Below are 20,128 nucleotides of genomic sequence, written 5' to 3'. Positions count from 1 at the left end.
TTTAAATTCCAGTGGATTAAATGCTTCGATCAAAAGACATAGGACATAGGATGAGTGACTGGATAAGAAAGCAAGACTGTTACATATGCTGTCTACAAGAGATTCACTTCAGATTGAAAGACACACACAGCCTGAAAGTAAAAGAATGTAAAAAGGTATTTCATGAAAGTGAAAACAAACAAATAAAAAAAGCTGAGATAGCAATACTTGTACCAGACAAAATAGACTTTAAAACAAAGGCTATAACAAGAGAAAAAGAAGGACACAGAAATTTCACTTCTGTGTATTTATCCAAATAAACCCCAAAACACTAAATTGAAAAGACATATGTACCCCTATGTTCATTGCAGCATTATTTACACTAGCCAAGATATGAAAGCAACCTAAGTGTCCATCAACAGATAAGTGAATGAAGAGTGGTGCATATATACAACGGGATATGACTCAGCCACATAAAAAGAAATGTTGCCATCTGCAACAATATGGATGGACCTAGAAAGTATCATGTGGAGTGAAGTAAGTCAGATAAAGAAAGACAAATGCCATGTGATTTCACTTATATGTTGAGTCAAAAAAAAAAAAAATACCCTGGCTAGTGTGGCTCAGTGGATTGAGTGCCAGTCTGCAAACTGAAGGGTCGCTGATTTGGTTCCCAGTTAGGACAGGTTGCAGGCCAGGTCCCCAGTAGGGGACATGTGAGAGGCAATTAATTGTTTTTCTTGCACATCAATGTTTCTCTCTTTCTCTTTCTCCCTCCCTTCTCCTCTCTCTAAAAATGAATAAATAAAATCTTTTTAAGAAACAAAATAAATGAACAGAAGAGAACAGTTTGATGGTGGCTAGATAAGAGGGGGCGTGGGGGACTGGGTGAAAAAGTGAAGGGATTAAGAAATACAAATTGGTAGTTCATTCTTTTGTCTTTTTTACATTCCACATATAATTGAAATATACAGTATTTGTCTTTCTCTGATTTATTTCACTTAGCACAATACCCTCTAGGTTCATCCACTTTTAAAAGGCAAAGAGAAACAGGTAAAATTAATTTTAATAACATACTTTATTTAACCCACTATACCCAAGATGTTATCATTTCAACACTTAATCAATATAAAACAAATTATTCATAAAGTATTTTACATTCTTTGTTGTATATATTAAGTCTTTGAAATCCAGTATGGACCTGGACTGGCCTTATTTTGAGTGCTCAGTAGCTCCACGTGGCTGGTGGCGGTGGTACCACACAGCACAGGCCTAACCTCTTACAAGCAGTGCATTCTCTGGAATAAAGGGAGACTGAAACAACGAAGACCATAAGAATCCCAGGAGTCGAGATCTGTGGCAAATTTGGAATGGAGAAGGATGCTTTCAGGACGATCTATTTTGAGGATGACCTAAAAGTGTCTCTAGCCTGTGACTAAACAGAGCTTCCTATGGAGTTGGAGATTCAGAAATGCAGACAACTTTGCCACAAATTTACAAATATCACTCCCTTGTGGTAGGTGGGCTGGATAACCAGGCACTGGGAAAAGGATCTGCCCTTATCCCTTTTACTGCAAGCAGGCTGAGTTGGAATCTTTCATTAAATCCGGGAGGCATCTGTTTTCATGACCAATATCAGCCCCAGAAGTATGTAAGTGGGACAAATAAAATCCAGGTAACTTGGTGTATCCTATGGAAGGGGAAGAGATAAGGTCAACACCTGTTCTTCCTACCTCCTCTTCTTTCTATCATTGAGTACTGACAAGACCATCATATTTTAGGATTCATAGTATTAGGCCAAATCATATCACATGGCCACTTCTGTACATCAAAAACATCCAAACATCAGCAATTTCCCTGTCAATGCTGTTTTTACAAAAAAAAAAAAAAAATATATATATATATATATATATATATATTTCCTGATTCCTAGTGAGCAAATTGTAGCCTTTGAGCCAAGTCCAGACCACTGTCTCTTTTTGTGCCAAGAATGGTTTTCTTTTATTTTCTTTTAAATTTTTTATTGTTTTTCTATTACAGCTGTCCCATTTTTCCCCCATTGCTTGCCCCCATCCCACCCACCCCTTCTTCCACAATCAATCAAGAATGGTTTTCATGGTTTTTAAAAATCAAGATGAATATTTCACAGCACATGAAAATTATATGAAATTCCAATTTCTGTGTTTATAAATCAGGTTCTCTTGGTACATGGCAATGCCAATTGGTTCAGGTAAGGTCTGCGGCTGCTTTTGCAATGCAGGGCTGAAGAGTTAAGACAGAGCCAAAGGGCTCACAAAACTGAGAATAATAATTATCTGGCTCTTGGCAGAAAAAAAAGCTGCTCACTCCTGGCACAGAATATTGGACTTCACATGTTTGCTTAGATCTTCTTTCAAAACTTCTAGCCTGCATTTGACTTGTCTGATGGTACTTTTCCTGCTTCAAAGACCCTGAAGCCCTGAGCCCAAGGGCAGGTAGGGCCAGGTCATTGTAATGTGCTAAGCTAAGGTACTCCAAGCACGGACCATCTTGGTGGTCACCAGTGTAGCAGACACCTGAAGTGCCCCCTTATCCTACCCCACAGCGGTCCTGTGCATGCAGAGAAGTTACTGTCTCTTTCTGTAAGAGGGCATTTCTCTCAGTCCTTGGGGGAAAAAGCCGAAAGTGTTTGGGAGTGACACTAGGCACGGTCATCAAGCAGTGAGATGAGGACTGAAGGATAAATAGCTCAGACTCTTGGCCCTTCAAAGGCACATTACATAAAGCCACTTGAAGAGTCCCCAGCAGGATTAAATGACAGTTAGCCCAGCAGTAACCGCTCATTGACATGCTCTTCATTCGTTTTTCCTTCCCTCTCTAACATCCCTTCCTGTGCCTCCTGGGATCTGCTTACACCCAAGTTTTTGTCTCAGTTCTGCTTTAGAAAAGAGCAACTAAGTGACTCAAAAGTTTCTAATAGGACAGGCGCACACAGCCATTTCTGGAGAAGGTGTTAATTTGGGGAAGCAACCAAAGCTAGGACATGGGGTCATGGGAAGAGTGGGGAATCCTCTGTCCTACTCACCTGAGAGCAGGGGCAGGCACCTGCCTCCCATAGCGCTGAGGCAGCAGGGACAATCGGAGACCCTCTCCAGCAGGACGTGGCAAGGGCTCCTGGAATGAATAAGTCCCGAGGAAATCAATTTCTGATGGTCACAGACTTTAGAAGCCAGGCAGCTAATAGTCATCAAAACCCTTTGATTCCTGACCAGCTTTTGACCCACCAATTCTATATCTAGGAAATTACTTCAAGGACAGACCCCTGCAAAGATGATCAGAGCACAGTAGTTTATCAAAAACGTATTCACAACCCAACAAGTGAGGAAGATGCACCTAATGGAATATCCTGTTAGAATTTAAAATCATAGTCTATTGCAATCAGCATGAGCAAACTACCCAGTTTCTTCCTCCAAAGAAAATTTAAGGTAAAAAACACGGCACTTAGATTAAAAGGGACAGAATTATATCAACAAATTTCAGTGCCTTACTGGCTACCAGATCAAACAAATAATTTTTTAAAAGGTCACAAGGCTAGAGATGTGATGACACTAAAAAGTGACTGTGTACCCCGACCAGTGTGGCTCAGTTGGGCGTTGTCCTGCAAAGCAAAAGGTCACCAGTTGATTCTGGTCAGGGCACAAGACTGGGTTGTGGGTTCACTGTCTGGTCAGGGTGCATATGAGATGCAACAATCGATGTTTCTCCTTCACAGTAGCTTTCTGTATAAGGATCTTCTGGACAGTTTCATTAAAGTGGAAGTAAAAGTGATGATGATCATGGCAATGTTGATGAAGGTGGCGATGGCTGACATTTACAGGATTTCTGGGCAAGACACTTCCCCTGGGTGATAGATATCGTTATCTTGACAGAAGTCCTGTGGTCTGGCTGCTATAATGGTCCCCATTTTTCAGAAAAGAAAACTGAGGCTTGGAGAAGTTAAGTAACTTGCTAAAGATCACACAACTAGCAGATGGGCTTCAAAACAATAATTGTGCATTTTTCATTGATATGGTAGTTCACTCACCTGTCAACTCAGCTGGCTGTTCCAAAGGAAGCTATAGGTATGATAAAAGGACTCTGTTGAAGACTCCTGATGTTTTGGAGATATGTACTAAAAATTCTGCAGGTGAGATAATGTGATTCACAGAGTTTATGTCAAGATATCTGGGGAGGGAAGAGGTTTGGGGAATAAGTGGGAGTCAGGTTGAAACAAAATTGGTCATGTTTAGAGCTGGGTGAAGGATCTGCATGTTCATGATGTTATTGTCACTAAATTAGTATATGTTTGAAAAGGGAAAGAAAAGATTGTCTTAAATGTGTACTGTCAATTAGATAGATACCAAGGGGCAGATGTATGTTAACACTTGAGTAATAGGGGAGATAAGAAAGAAAATGTTAGCATATTATACACAATTAGAAATATGTGGGGGGGGGGTATAAGATGGCGGAGGAGTGAGGGAAGGCTGTGCTTGCTTGCTCCAGAGACCGGTCTTCAGTTTAGGCTAATTGTGAACAGAGTACCTCAGTTAACACCTGGATACTGGCTTGAGTTAAGCCTTGGTGCTGCTGGCAGCAGAGGAGGCCATCTTGGAGCAACCTGTCTGGTGAGGATCGTGGAGGAGAAAGGGGTGAGACATGAGTTCTGGCTGGCTTGGCTTCCTAGCCTGGGGGTGGGACTGCACAAAAATTTTGCAATGCCCCTAAGTTTCCGCTGAGAGGAGTCAGGGGTGGAGATCGAGGCTCTGCCCACTGGCAGAGCCAGGAGTTGGCCAGGTGGTGTCTGGCTCTGAGAGGTAAGGAGCAGCATGTTTGTGTGTGTGTGTGTGTGTGTGTGTTTCTGTGTTTCTGTGTGTGTGTGTCTGTGTTTTGATTTTTTTTGCAGATAGGGGACGAAAGGCTAGGGATGGGGCAAGACTCGTGAGGAGTGCAGGTGCAGGAGCACACTTGTCGACTCTCCACCCCACCGCAGGTCATGCAGGTGGGAGCGCTCCAGTCCGTCAGCCCCCGCACACCACTGGCTGCCTTCAGCCTGGCCCTAGCTGGGGTATGGGAGCGCACTCACCCCAGGCTGCACCCATAGGAGGGTGAAGTGAGCTAGAAGTGCTTTGGAAAAGTTTTGGGTACTGGTTCTAGAGAAAGAGCTGGGGGAGCAGAGGACCGGATCCCAGTGCACACTCATCCCTAGTACTATGGGAGAAATCTCTTAAGTAGACTACTCCCCTCCAAGTGGCATCAGACAGAGGCAACAGCTCAACAACTGTCTACAAGAAGGTCACACCACAAAGGCAGGAAATAAAAGCAGATCAATCTAAGAAGGAGAAACAGATAAGAAGAGCCACCTAAAATGAAGAGATGAAGAAACAAGACACAATCAAAAGGAAAGGAGGAATTCCCAGAATGAGGGATAGATGAAATAGAAGCAAACAAACTATTACACGTGGAATTAAAAACAATGGTAATGAAGAACCTTCATGAACTCAACAAACTCAAAGAAAACTACAATGAACTCCAGGGAACTACAAAGAACTCGAGGGAAACTACAAAGAACTCCAGGGAAGCTACAACAAACTTACTGAGAACTACACCAGCATGAAAAAGGACATAAAAACTATCAATAAGATCCAGGAAGAAATGAAGAATACAATTTCTGAACTGAAGAACACAATAGAAGCAATCAAAAGCAGGCTAAATGAAGCAGAGGATCAGATCAGTGAGTAGAAGACAAAGTAGAGAAAAATTCCCAGACAGTGCAACAAAATGAAAAAAAGAATAAAAAATAATGAAGAAGATTTAAGAGAACTGCAGGACAACATGAAACGTAATAATCTCTGTATCATAGGATACCAGGAGAAGAGAAGGAGCAAGGGATAGAAAACCTGATTGAAAAAGTAATGACAGAAAACCTCCTGAACATGAGGAGAGAAAAAGTCTCACAAGTACAGGAATCAGAGGGTCCTAATGAAGATGAACCCAAGGAGGCCCACTCCAAGCACATCATAATTAAAATGGCAACATTCAAAAACAAAGAGAGAATCCTAAAGGCAGCAAGAGAAAAACAGCAAATAACATACAAGGGAGCTCCAATAAGGCTATCATCATATTTCTCAACAGAAACACTATAAGCCAGAAGGGAATGGCAAAAAATATTTCAAGCAATGAAAAACAAAGGCCTACAACCAAGACTACTCTACCTAACAAGGCTCTCTTTCAAAATGGAAGGTGAAATAAGGAGTTTCCCAGACAAAGGAAAACTAAAAGAATACATCTCCACCAAACCAGCATTGCAAGAGATGCTAAAGGGAATGCCTTAAGAAAAAGGAGAAAGAGAGAGAGAGAGAGGAACACAGGTACAAAGGGAAATGAAGAAATACCTGTCAATAATAACCTTAAATGTAAATGAATTAAATGCTCCAGTCAAAAGACATAGGGTAGCAGAATGAATACAAAAACATGACCCACATATATGCTGTCAACGAGAGCCCCACCTCAAAACAAAAGATCTACACAGACTAAAAGTGAAGGGATGGAAAAAAAGTATTCCAAGAAAATGGATATAAAAAATAAAAATAAAAAGCTGGGGTAGCAATACTTATATTAGACAAAACAGATTTCACAGCAAAGGCCATAAAAAGAGACAAAGATGGACATTTTATAATACTTAAAGGAACAATCCATCAAGAAGATATAAACATATATGCACCCAACATAAGAGCACCCAAATACACAAGGAATATCTTGGAAGACTACAAGAAGGATATCAACAGCAACACACTCATAGTAAGGGACTTTTAACACCTCATTGTCAACAATAGACAGACTTTGAAGCAAAGAAACACCAAAGATATTGAGGCATTGAACAATACTCTAGATCAAATGGACTTCATTGATATATATAGAAGTTTTTACCCCAAAGAAGCAAAATATACTTTCTTTCCAAGTCCACATGGAACATTTTCAGAGATAAACCACATGGTAGGACACAAAACAAGCCTCAACAAATTCAAGAAAATTGAAATTATACCAAGCACCTTCTCAGACCACAATGCCTTGAAACTGGAAATCAACCTCAAGGAAAAAACTCAAAGACATTCAAACTCATGAAGAATGAATAACATGCTATTAAATAATGAATGGGTTAAAAATTACATCAAGAAAGAAATCAAAAAGTTTCTGGAAACAAATGAACACACAACAGCCCAAAACCTATGGAATACAGTGAAAGAAGTCCTGAGAGGAAAGTTCATAGCAATACATGCTTACCTAAAAAGGATAGAAGAATCTCAAATAGAAAATCTAACCCTACAGCTATAATAACTAGAGGAACAACAACCAACAAAGCCCAGAGCAAGTAGAAGGAAGGAAATCAAGATCAGAGCAGAATTAAATGACATAGAGACTAAACAAACAATCCAAAAGATCAATAAAATCAGCAGCTGATTCTCTGAAAAGATAAACAAAATCAACAAGCCTTTAGCCAGGCTCATCAAGAAAAAAAGAGAGAGGACCCAAATAAACAAAATCATAAACAAAAGGGAGAATTCACAACCAATACCACAGAAATACAAAGGATTATAAGAAATTACTACAAAAAGCTGTACAGCAAAAAATTTGACAACCTAGATGAAATGGACAAATTTCTGGAAACATACAATCTTCCAAAGCTGAATCAAAAACAAGCAGAAAGCCTGAACAGACCAATAACAACTAGTGAAATTGAAGCAGAAATCAAAAAACTCCTGGCACACAAAAGCCCTAGACCGGATGGCTTCACAAGTGAATTTTACAAAACATTTAGGAAAGAAATATTGCTTATCCTTCTCAAAATATTCCAAAAAATCTAAGAAAAGGGAAGACTCCCAAACTCTTTCTATGAAGCCAGTATCACCCTAATTCCAAAACCAGGTCAAGACACAACAAAGAAAGAAAACTACAGGCCTATATTGCTGATGAATATAGATCCTCAACAAAATATTGGCAAACCGGATCCAGCAACACATTAAAAAGATCATACACCACAATCAAGTGGGATTCATCTCAGGGATGCAAGGATGGTTCAATATTCACAAATCAATAAATATAATACACGACATAAACAAAATGAAAGACAAAAATCACATGATCATATCCATAGATGCTGAAAAAGCATTTGGTAAAGTACAACACCCATTTATGATGAAAACACTCAGCAAAATGGGAACAGAGGCAGCATACCTCAACATAATAAAGGCCATATATGAGAAACCTGAAGCCAACATCATGCTCAATGGGAAAAAACTGAAAGCATTTCCCCTGAGGTCAGGAACAAGAAAAGGATGTTCATGCTCTCCACTCCTATTCAACATAGTCTTGGAAGTTCTAGCTACAGCAATCAGACAAGAAAAAAGAAATAAAAGGCATCAAAATTGGAAAAGAGAAAGTAAAATTGTCATTATTCGCAAATGACATGATAGTGTACATAGAAAATCCTATAGACTCCACTAATAAACTACTCAACTAATAAGTGAATATGGAAAAATAGCAGGGTACAAAGTTAATATTCAGAAATCAAAGGCATTTCTATACATCGATGATAAAATATCAGAGATAGAAACTAGAAAAATATCCCATTTACTATAGCAACAAGAAAAATAAAGTACCTAAGAATAAACTTAATCAAGGAGGTGAAAGACCTGTACTTGGAAAACTACATAACACTGAAGAAAAAATTAAGGAAGATACAAATAAATGGAAGCATACACCATGTTCATGGATGGGAAGAATCAACATCATTAAAATGTCCGTACTACCCAAAGCAGTTTACAAATTCAACGCAATCCCTATTAAAATACCAGTGACATATTTCACAGACCTAGAACAAATACTTCAAAAATTTATATGGAACCAAAAAAGACTCTGAATAGCCACAGCAATCTTGAGACAGAAGAACACAGTAGGAGGAATCACAATACCTGACCTCAAACAATACTACAAAGCCACTGTAATCAAAACAGTCTGCTTCTGGCATAAGAACAGACATATATCAATGGAGCAGAATAGAGAGCCCAGAAATAAACCCAGGTCTATATAGTCAACAAATATTTGACAAAGGGGAAGGAACATAAAATGGAGTAAAAAAAGCCCCTTCAAGAAACGGTGCTGGGAGAACTGGAAAGGGACATGCAAAAAAAATAAAACTAGTCCACCAACTTACACCCTACACCAGAATAAATTCAAGATGGATAAAAGACTTAAATGTAAACTGTGACACCATAAAAGTCCTAGAGGAAAACATCAGCAGGAAAATTTCAGATACCCCATGCAGCAATATTTTCACCAATATATCTCCTAAGACAAGGGGAAAAAAGGGGAAGAATAAACAAATGGGACTACATCAAACTAAAGAGTTTCTGCTCAGCAAAAGAAAACATCAGCAAGATAAAAAGGGAATCAATTGTATGGGAAAACATATTTGCCAATGATACCTCAAACAAGGGATTGATCTCCAAAATATATAAAGAACTTATATGCCTCAACACCAAAAGACAGATAACCCAATTATAAAATAGGCAAAGGACCTGAACAAACACTTCTCCAAAGAGGACATACAAAGGGTCCACAGGCATATGAAAGAATGCTCAACATCACTAGCCATCAGAGAGATGCAGATAAAAACCACAGTGAGATACCACTTCACACTGGTCAGAATGGCCATCATCAACAAATCAACAAACAACAAGTGCTGGTGAGGATGTGGAGAAACGGGAACCCTACTGCACTGTTGGTGGGAATGCAGACTGATGCAGCCACTATGGAAAACAGTTTGGAATTTCCTCAAATAACTAAAAATGGAACTGCCTTTTGAACCAGCAATTCCATTGCTAGGATTATATCTGAAAAATCCTGAAACATCAATTCAGAAGAACTTATGCACCCCTATGTTCATAGCAGCACTATTTACAATAGCCAAGTGCTGGAAACAACCTAAGTGCCCATCTGTAGATGAGTGGATCAAAAAACTGTGGTACATTTACACAATGGTATACCATGCAGCAGAAAGAAAGAAGGAACTCCTGCCATTTGCAACAACATGGATGAAACTAGAGAGAACTATGCTTAGCGAAATAAGCCAGGCAACAAAAGAAAAATACCTTATGCTGTCACCTATTACAGGAAACTAATGAACAACACAAACAAATAAGCAAAATTGAACCAGAGGCATGTAAACAAGGAACAGACTAACAGGGGGACGGGGGAAGAGAAGGGGGGTAAGGGAAGGGTCTAGTCAAGGAACTAGTATAAATGACCCATGGACATGGACAACAGGGTGGGGATTGACTGTGGGAGAAGGGGTGGGCTGGGTGGGTATGGGGGAGCAATGGGGGGAAAAGTGGGACAACTGTAACAGAAAAACAATAAGTAAATAAATAAAAAGAAATGTGTACATATATGGGGTGGGCAAAAGTAGGTTTACAGTGTTGAGTACACAAAACACAGTTTATTCTTGTATTATATATGTATCCAGATGAACAACTGTAACCTGTTTTTGCTCACTCCTGTATTTATAATGTATTTATATAATGGAAACGAGCGCCTCCGTTTTACACAAATGTTATCTATTCTCTCTACAATTGTACATGTGTGTATGCACTCAGTCATCCGGGCCTATCCACAAGCATATAAACACATCAAATGCATGTACATGTGTATAATGAGTTTGTATTGGCATAAAATGTTCCTGGAGGTGCCTAAGAAATTCAGAATACCTATTGCCTTTGAAAACCGAGTGGCTGGGAAAAAACATCCTCCAGGAGCTAGGAGACGTTTCACATCTCACCCTTTCAAAATCTGGATTTTGAACCAAGAAAAGGTATTTTGTATTCAAAAATTGTTACTTTTTTACCCCAATAACCTAACATTTATTAAACTGAAGACTTATACACAAATATTTATTTACTCCTAATTATCTAAATTAAAAGTTGCATTACATCCATCTTATTTTTGTTATTTTAGAGGAGAGAATAATGTAAGTATGTACTAGACATTTCTGTGAATGAGCCTTTCAAAGAAGGCTTTAAAACAGTGTAGCAGCATTTGCCACAGAAATATCATTTTTAAATGTAAAAAGCATTGTTATCAAGTCATGTTGATGGGCAGTTGAGGTTTAGGATGAAAGTTCAAGTGCACATTAGCAAAGATAATGTACTCGTAAACTAGTTAAGCCACCCAAAAGTGATGCTAAGGACACTGATGGGAAAAATATAGTGACAGTTTAAATAGTTTTGTAGCCCTCACTGGTGTGGTTCAATGGGTTGGGCATCATCCCTTAAGCTGAAAGACTGCCGGTTTGATTCCCAGTTAGAGAACATGCCTGGGTCGCAGGCCAGGACCCCCGCTGGGGCCCATGCCAGGTAACTGATGTTTCTCTCCATCTTCCTCCCTCCCCTCCTCTCTTTCTAAAAAATAAATAAATAAAATTTTTTAAATAAATAAATCGTTTTATAAAAAGATCAGTGGAAAGGCAGCATTTAAATATGTGCAATGCAAAGAATTCAGTATCATAAATAAAATAATTTTGTAGGAAGCTATTAAAATAACATGGAAAGCAATTGTGATATAGCATTAGGATAAGAGCAGGGACTAGATTAAAATAAAGAATATCACATTTAAAAGAATCATAAATGTTAATAAGAGAATGGCATTATGAGTGGTTTTTAATTCCTTTTAACTGTAATGCTAAATTTTATACATTACTTCAGGGGAAAAAAATGTAACAGTCACAATATTTTAAGGAGAGGAAACAAAGTGGCTTCAAATGGTTTCTCTTGGCAGCTCCATCCCTTCTCTATGTCCCTGTTTTGACCTAACCGTTCTGCTTTATCAGAGAGTGGAGTCCTTCAGGGCCTCCCTGTAGATCACTTCTCTCTTGTCAGGTGCTGGCAGCGCCTGAGACAACCTGAGTTTGAATTGCAAATCTGCAGTGACTAGCTTGGTGACTCTGAGGTGGTGACTTTGCCTCTGAGCCTGTTTCCTCATCTACAAAATGGAGCTAACAAAAAGCATATACTTCATAGTATCGCCATGCTCATTCAGTGAGATGACCTTTCATGGCACGTGGCACCTGCCTGGCACATGGCAAGTGCTAAATAAAGTGAACTGTGATGAGGACAGGACATAATGATGGCAGTGGTGGTGGTGGAGATACTGATAACAATGGTGAAGGTGGTGATGGTGGTGATGTTGGTGATGGTGGACATGATGGCGATGGTGGCAGTGAAGGTGGAAGTGATGGCTGTGGACAACGAAGGAGGCTCTGTAACAAATCAGTGACCAAAAGTAACCTCACAGGGTGATGTGGACATAAATTCCTAATGGGCAGGTCATAGTGGGTAGTCACACTCCAGACATATAAAAGGTTTGTCTTTGCCTTAAGGAAACCCTGACCACTGTTCTTGTACATTTAGGGCTAACGCACCTCTGAAGTGCCTCTTTTTTCAGACCCCTGGGAAGTACAACCACCCTCAATAGCTCATAATCTTGTTTACTATCCGGCAATCCAGTCATAGAGATTTTCCTGCCTCGCTTTCTTCCATGTTCATGTAATTTTCTTTATCCTCATGTTCCCTCAATTCCAAAAGTGCAAAAGAAACTGCACACTGTCATTTTGGGAAGCATTTTTCTCAGTCTTTTGAGATATTGCTTCCAGGCATGTCCTCTGTTTGGCCCAAATAAACTGTTATAAAAACTCTCTACAGGTTGGGATATTCTTGAGTTGCCATGGCAATGATGGTGATAATGGTATTGGTGAATGAAAATGGTGTACATGATAGTAGTGACAGTGGAGGGGGTGGTTTTGGTGATGACGGTGATGGTGATGGCGATGGTGATGGTGGTGGTGGTGGTGGTGGTGGTGGTAGAGACAGTGGTGGTCATGGAGAACTCTCATGTCCCGTCCATGACTCCAATTATAATCATGACTTCGCATGCTAAGGACTGATCCATTACCCATCGGTGATAAGAATTAACAAGGGTCCTGTGAAGCCCTCACGGGAGCAAAGGAGTGGTCCAAGATGACCCATTCCAGAAAAATCTCTTCTTCCTGCTGGCCCTGAAAAGGCTAGTCCCACATTATGCACTGGGACCTACCATGTAAATCAAATTTTGCTGCAGATACTTCTCTTAGCTTTTTCATTATCACTTCCTAAAAACATCTGTGAAATTTCTATGGCGGACCAAGAGTTCACTAAGAGCGTTGATGCTATCACCTCCCAGAAAGCTCACAACCACTCTATGACGTGGCTCTTCTCGGGATCCCCACTTCTCAGTGCAGAAATCGAGACTCAAAGAGGCTCTGTCACTTGCATCACTTGCTCAAGATGATGCCACTACAGAAAATGCAAAATTAAAACTTAAGCCAAGTTGGGCTGAATCCAAAGCCATTGTTTAACCCCCACACCAAGCACCTGAACCCCAATACCTCCTAAGAGAGAAACATGGAATATAAGTAAATGAGGACATTTGGGGTAGCAATGAAGACTATGTAGAACTGGAGACCATAGGCTCTACTGAAAGACATTCCAATCCACTACTTCCTTAAATACAGAACGAGTGTGCATACTCTCTGACCAAAATCCATCACATTCTGTCCAGTCTTCAAGGAACTTTACTCGGTCACTTCCTGTACGCCTTCCCTTCTCTCAGCACTTATTTCCCTTTTTGGTTCATGTTCTTCCTTCCTTCCAAAAGCCTACTCTAACATACACTGCAGACATACCCAGCATAGAGAACCCTGTCTGGATAAGGACCATTCTTTTTTGAGGTCTCATTTGAAACCAGTTGAAATAAGGTGCGTATTGTATGTGAAAGAGGTGCTAGTGTTTTCAAGAACAGCTGAGACCTCTAGCAATGCTGATTTGGGTGTTTGTTTGTTTTCTAAATCACTTTACTGAGGTATGATTGGCATGTAAGAAGCTGTACATGTATAATGTATACACCTCAATGAGTCTGAAGAAAAGTACACACTCGTAAAAGTCACTACAGTCAACGCTATGAACATACCCATCACCTCCCAAAATGTGTCCCGCTGCCCCCTTTATGATTTGTGTGTGTGTGTGTGTGTAGCAACACATGACATAAGATCTACCATCTTAGCAAATTTATGTACACAATGCAGTACTGTGAGCTATGGAAACTATGCTGTATAGATCTCCAGAACTTACTCATTCTCCATACTTGGAACTTGATTCCCTTTGACCATCACCTCCCACGTTTCCCTCTCCCAAGCCCTTGGCATCCCGCTCCTCTCTCTGCTTCCGTGAGTTTGACCTACTGTAGCTTCCACATACAAGTGAGATCATAGTGTTTGTCTTTCTGTGTCTGGCTGACTTCACATAGATGTCAAGGCTGATTTGCAGAGACTTTGGGCCATGACCAACTGTAAGAAATACATTTTGCTCCAGAGAGATAGAGGGAGAAAGAAAGAGAACTGAGCCAAGGTTCACAAATCAATATTAACTATATGCGGCTTTCGATATTTTATAACTACCGTCCTTTCATTCCTTTTAAGATGCTGATTGGCACCCACTAAATCGGTTTCATGGCCTCTTCCCACCCCACCATTGCATAATAAGCAGCTGGTTGAAAAACTACCTACCTGTAGATACTGTGACCATAAGTAAAATAGACAAGCCTTTTCCAGCGAGCCTGGTGCTAATTGCGCTGGTGTTTCTGGGGATGAGGTGTGTGGCGTGTGACAGGCTTGGTAATTCACTATGGGACCTTGAGAAACTCACTCATAATTTTAGATCTTGTTTTCTCATTTTTAGTAACAACTGGGTTATCTGTTACATCTGTTTCAGACTCTGTCTTGCACTCTTCCACCTTTCTTATTTAGTTTCCCTTGAACTCCTTAATACACTACTCACGTCTCTTTGCAATGTATTCAAGCATTTAGACTGTGGCTCACTATCACCTAGCATCCACTCCTCACCCAAGCACAAGTGGCCAAATGGATGTGAGACAGATGCCCCAAAGCAGCTTTCAAGAAATAAAGCCACAGGACATGTAATGAGGTCTCCTTAAATTTTTTTTTCAGTGCCAGAACATTTCTCTAGACCCAGTATTGCACATGAAACATTTTTTATTTTCTATGGAAAAAAAAAACACTAAACCAGGTCCTACTTACCCACAAGATGAAAATCTCTCACTTGTCACCCAGTCTGCCAGCTTCTAAGACAGAGCTAAGAGAAGAAGGAAGTACGTGGCTTATTATCTTTAGCTTGTTTCTCAAGGAGCCTTGTGGGTGGAGCAGGCTGGCGTTTTGGCAGGGCAGTTTGCATAATGCGGGGACCATTAAGGTAGTACGTGATGAGGGTGGACCATAGCACAGTGCCTTCGAAAACGAACTTGGAATGGTGATGGGGCCAACATGGAAATCAGTAATGGAGAGTGGTGCCAACTTCGACCTACCCCAAGAAAAGGGACTCAGCTTTGAGGACGCTCCTTCAAGTGGGTAGACTTTTCAGTGAGAGACTTGAAAGCCAGCGTATGGGAGAGAATCAGTGGATCCATATGACCCAGGCTCCTTTTGTCATATTGCCTCTCTGTTTACCACTTTGGGAAAGTGGCTGCCCATATTCTTGGTCTCTGAGACAGGGTCACCAAACATAATCACACTCACCCACTTGGCTGGTAAAATTTTTGACTGGTCCCCTTGGCACGGTGTACTGAAATTTTCTTCTCATTTGTATTAGAAGAATCTTTGTAAGATCCACCAAAACTGGTAAATATCCCCTACTTTGACAAATCCAAATACACACCTTGTCTTGGCTTTATTACATTTATGAAACGTTGCCTTATTATCTCTAATATGAACACCTTCTTTTTCCAGTTTTCCATTTCTTTTTATAAATTAGAGCCAATGCAATAAAATACTTAAATTATCACATGGATATAGCCGCATACGTGGGCTGGCCCTCAGCCCCTCCATGTCAGATTCAAAATATTTGCTGCGTGTGATCCTCAAAATGTTTCTCTTGTGTGGCAAAGGGAAGAGGGTTTAGCCACGTCAGCTGAGCTGAAGTGAAAACTGTCTGGATGTTAACTGAAATGCCAGAACCAGCAGTCCCCGCAATTCTGAGCATTTCATGTGCTCACAGCCTAACTCTCCATGTAACAGATTATGTGCGCACACAGATGCCAGAATGACCCTCCTTCATGTGCAGTCCTACCACACTGACTCCAAACTTGGCCACGCAGTTGTCTTTGGCCACAGTAACAATGAACAGAATGCAAGCAGAGATTTGAAAAGCGCTTTCACATTGGGGCTTGCTCTCTTTTGATGCACTAGAAACCCTGAGATCACTATGTGAATGACCCTGAGCGAAACTTCTAGAGGAGGAGAGGCCATATGGAAGACAAACAAGTCTCACTGGTCAATAATCCATCACTCTGGTTACCAACCTGCCGAACACCAAATGTAGGAGGGAGGCCATGCTAGATCATCTGGCCACCAGCTGACCCACCAACTGACCAAAACTGCAGGACAGAACCCATCAGAGATGAGCCAAGCTAGCCTAGACCAAGGAAATGTCCAGCCAACCCACAAAATCATGAATAAAATAATACAGCTGTTGTTTTAGGCAAAAGAAATTTGGGGGTGATTTGTTATACAGCCAAACTTAGCTGATCTACTTCACAAAGTAGATGAAGACTAACTAGAACTGTAGGCAAACATAATGTCATGTGGGTCTATGGGAAAAGCCAGGGCTTAAGAAAGTTCTCACAACATAACCGAGAGAACCGTATGGGAAAAGGGGGGAAGCCCTATGTTTCTAATGAAGCTCTGTGGTTCTAACTTCCCCTTTCCTCAACTTTATCTTCCCTCCTACAAATACCCCTCCATCTCGGCATGCAGGCCAAAGTGTGCATGTGGCTTTCCATGTCTGTGTGCACTGAGTTGCCACCCTTTCTTTTTCCTGAATAAATCCTTTTTAGTGACAAAACACCTAGTTGATATGATTTTTCAATTGACAAAGTAGACTGGAAGAAGTACTTTGCACACATATTGTCAGGCATGGTACCCCATGACTTCAACTCCTAATCGCAGCTGTTGGACCTAGGAGGGTGGCCCAGCGGAGAAGTCTACCTTAAAGCCATTCTCTCTATTGATGTTGACTGACCAATCCATCCAGATTATGTCACTCTTGGAGATTTTGAATGCAAAACCACAAAGAGGGATATATACAAATAGTGGAGTGGCCCATGAGACAATGAACAATAAAAACTAACCAAATTAGAAGCCATCAGACAAGAGAACCTGTTGATGACCTTGCTCTGTAATCCCTGCTTAACTATCTCACCTTCCCTTGGAAGAGCCATAGGCTGTCACCGTCACAGGATTCCAGGGGGTTCCACAAACCCAGGGAGAAATGCCGTTTGAGGAACGGAGGTGTGGCACCTCTCAGACTGTAACAAGCATGCAACAATTCCCTCTGGGCAGCTGGGAAAGAAACCGTTCTCCATTCTCCTCCCCACTGCCCTGTGCACTGGGAGGCTGTCCTGCATGGGCTGCACCGTCAGGACCCTCTTGCGCTCTGTCTTCAGCTGCATTTTGCCAATGGTAGCCATGGAAGGAGAGAAAAGGACTGGAGGAGAGAGAAGGGGATATTTATTTTCCCAGGTGATTGGATTCTTCTGTCACAGGCTAAGGCCCTTTCCAGGTTTCTATAACTGCTCCCTCCCCATGCACCTTTAAGCCAAGGATTGATAAGAGCTCCACCCATGATTGCTACTCCCAGGCTGCCCACCATCCTCAGCCCTGCTGTGAGATTGTGATTTATAGTAAGAAATATATCATTGGTCTTGATCTGTTTCTGGCCCAGAGCTCCTTGCGTCCTTGGAATTTGCTGAGCAATAAGAGCAATGGGAGCATTTCTTGTTAGAATATTCTGTCCTTTTCCACAACAACTGAGTTTATGTTAATGAGGTGACTTTTGGAAAGCACCAGAGGATGAGGGATGGTTGCCAGAGGAACCAACCATTTCTCCAGAGGGGCAAGGGACTGGAGGTTGGAGCAATCATCAATGGCCAATGATTTAATTGATCATGCCTATATAGTGATGCTTCTATAAAAAACACCCAACAGAACAGGGTTCAGAAAGCTTCTGGGTTCTGAACACATGGATATTTGGGAAGAGTGGTGCCAGGAGAGGACATGGAAGATCCCCACCCTTTCCATCTGGTGGTTCCTGGGTTCTATCCTTTCATAATAAACTGGTGATCTTATAAGTAATATGTTTCTCCAAGTTCTGTGAGTCACTCTAGCAAATTAATAGAACTCAAGGAGGGAGTCCTGGGAATCTCCAATCTACAGCCAGTACATCAGAAGCACAGGTGTTAATCTGGACTTATGACAGCTGTCTGAAGTAGTGGGTGGAGCTCTTAACCTGTGGGATCTGATATTGTCTCCAGGTAGATGGTGTCAGAATTGAACTGAATTATAGATCACCTTGCTGGTGTAGAAGAATTGCTTGCCGGTATAAAAACAACCCCACCCACCCACCCAACACACACACACATTGGAGTTGGGTCTTATCTGCCCACACCTATATAAATAGGTTCTTCATTTAATCCATTTGTCTGGCCAGCTGCTTGTTGCCAAGCAGACGACTAATATACAACCCGGGTCTATTCATTCTAACCAGAAGCCAACCCTTTTTTATTAACTGTAACAAAAGAGGAAGTTACGTTTCAAAAAAAGAAGAAAATATCATCCTCCACCAAACTGTGGAACTCAAGCACAAAATGTCAATGCCACTTCCTTCTTTGCCAGTCATTTAACAACTGTTTCTCAGAAAACTAACTTCCCATGCCTTGAAATGATGGCATTCCACAGGAGGAGTGGCTGGAAATGTGGCGAAGGTGTTCCACCCTGTAAGACAAGATCAACAGAGCCCAGTATTTGCACCCTATCAGAATGACAACCTAGACTGGGTACCAAAAGGTCCTGGTAAGCAGCTCAGAAAGAACAGTGTTCGTCTCATCCACTGGCTCACTGGAAACCAAATGAATCTTGCCCGTAGCAAAGAAGGTCACTTTTGTTTAAAACAAATCTCTCATGCTAATTGTACTTGGTATCTGAGGTGGTTTAAAACATAACCCACTGAATGTAATTTAGTGCAGTCACTCCAGAAAACAGTATGGAAGTTTCTCAGAAAGTTAAGAATGGCACTTCCATATGACCCAGCATTGTTCATGGTGACCAAGACATGGAAGCAACCTGAGTGGCCATTGTCAGATGAATGGATAAAGAAGATGTGGTACATATATACAATGGAGTACTGCTCAGCCATGAAAAGATGAAATACTGTCATTTGCAACGGCATGGATGGGGCTTAAGAGCATCATGTTAAGTGACATAGGTCAGATGGATAAGGGCAAGAACAGTATGATTTCACTTATACATGGACTGTAAAACAAAAGTAACAAACAAAACAAGCAAAAGCAAACTCATAGGTACACACGACAGAATGAACATCACAAGATGAGAAAGAGGGTGGGGGAAGGACGAAGTGGGTAAAGGGGTCAAATACATGGTGATGGAAAGAGACTAGACTTCAGGTTGGAAGCAGGACATAAAGTGTGCAGATGTCAAATTATAATTTTGTACACTGAGAATTATACAATGTTATTAACCAATGTTACCCTAATAAATCCAATTTAAAATAAATAAAATATAGCTCCACAAAGCCGCACATTTTGACTATTGTAAAAGCCACTGAGTTGTACACTTTGCAATGGTTAAAATTAATTCTATGTTATGTGATTTTCTCTTAATAAAAAATAAAGAAATAATAAATTATGATCCCATACTGGTTTAAACAGAGAACCTGGTTGACCTATTTGGATTTGGGCAAAATCCTACCCTTTACCCATGGACTCCGCTAGATGTATTTTCCATAAATCCAGACAACATTGGCTTTTGTTTTCTCTCTGTGGTGATCATGTAGTTATCACAACATTCAAATTGTAATTCATGCAAAAAATGTATATTAACCTCCAACATTTCATAACTGGAGCTTTCTAAGTTTTCTTTTCATGCTATGTAGAAGTAAAATCAGCCCTGGCTGGTGTG

At 40.8% G+C, this 20,128-nt stretch overlaps 1 protein-coding gene across 1 annotated transcript in view; it reads right to left on the bottom strand.

Moving 5' to 3' along the window:
- Positions 1–15,259, bottom strand: part of ADGRE1 (adhesion G protein-coupled receptor E1) — a 43,775-nt gene extending 28,516 nt beyond the window's left edge. The window contains exons 1-2 of the mRNA XM_090289508.1: positions 15,179–15,259; positions 3,044–3,132 (exon numbers count right to left, since the gene is read on the bottom strand). Of these exons, the coding sequence (XP_090145634.1) occupies positions 3,044–3,074 (31 nt within the window). The 5' untranslated portion in view covers positions 3,075–3,132; positions 15,179–15,259. The remainder of the gene's footprint in view (positions 1–3,043; positions 3,133–15,178) is intronic.
- Positions 15,260–20,128: the final 4,869 nt, after the last annotated feature.

This window comes from Furipterus horrens, unplaced genomic scaffold (genome assembly GCF_987537825.1).
Source record: "Furipterus horrens unplaced genomic scaffold, mFurHor1.1.pri manual_scaffold_10, whole genome shotgun sequence".
Classification (NCBI taxonomy): Eukaryota; Metazoa; Chordata; class Mammalia; order Chiroptera; family Furipteridae; genus Furipterus; species Furipterus horrens.
The sequence above is the reverse complement of the archived record's forward strand: the minus strand, read 5'-3'. Positions and strand labels throughout refer to the sequence as shown.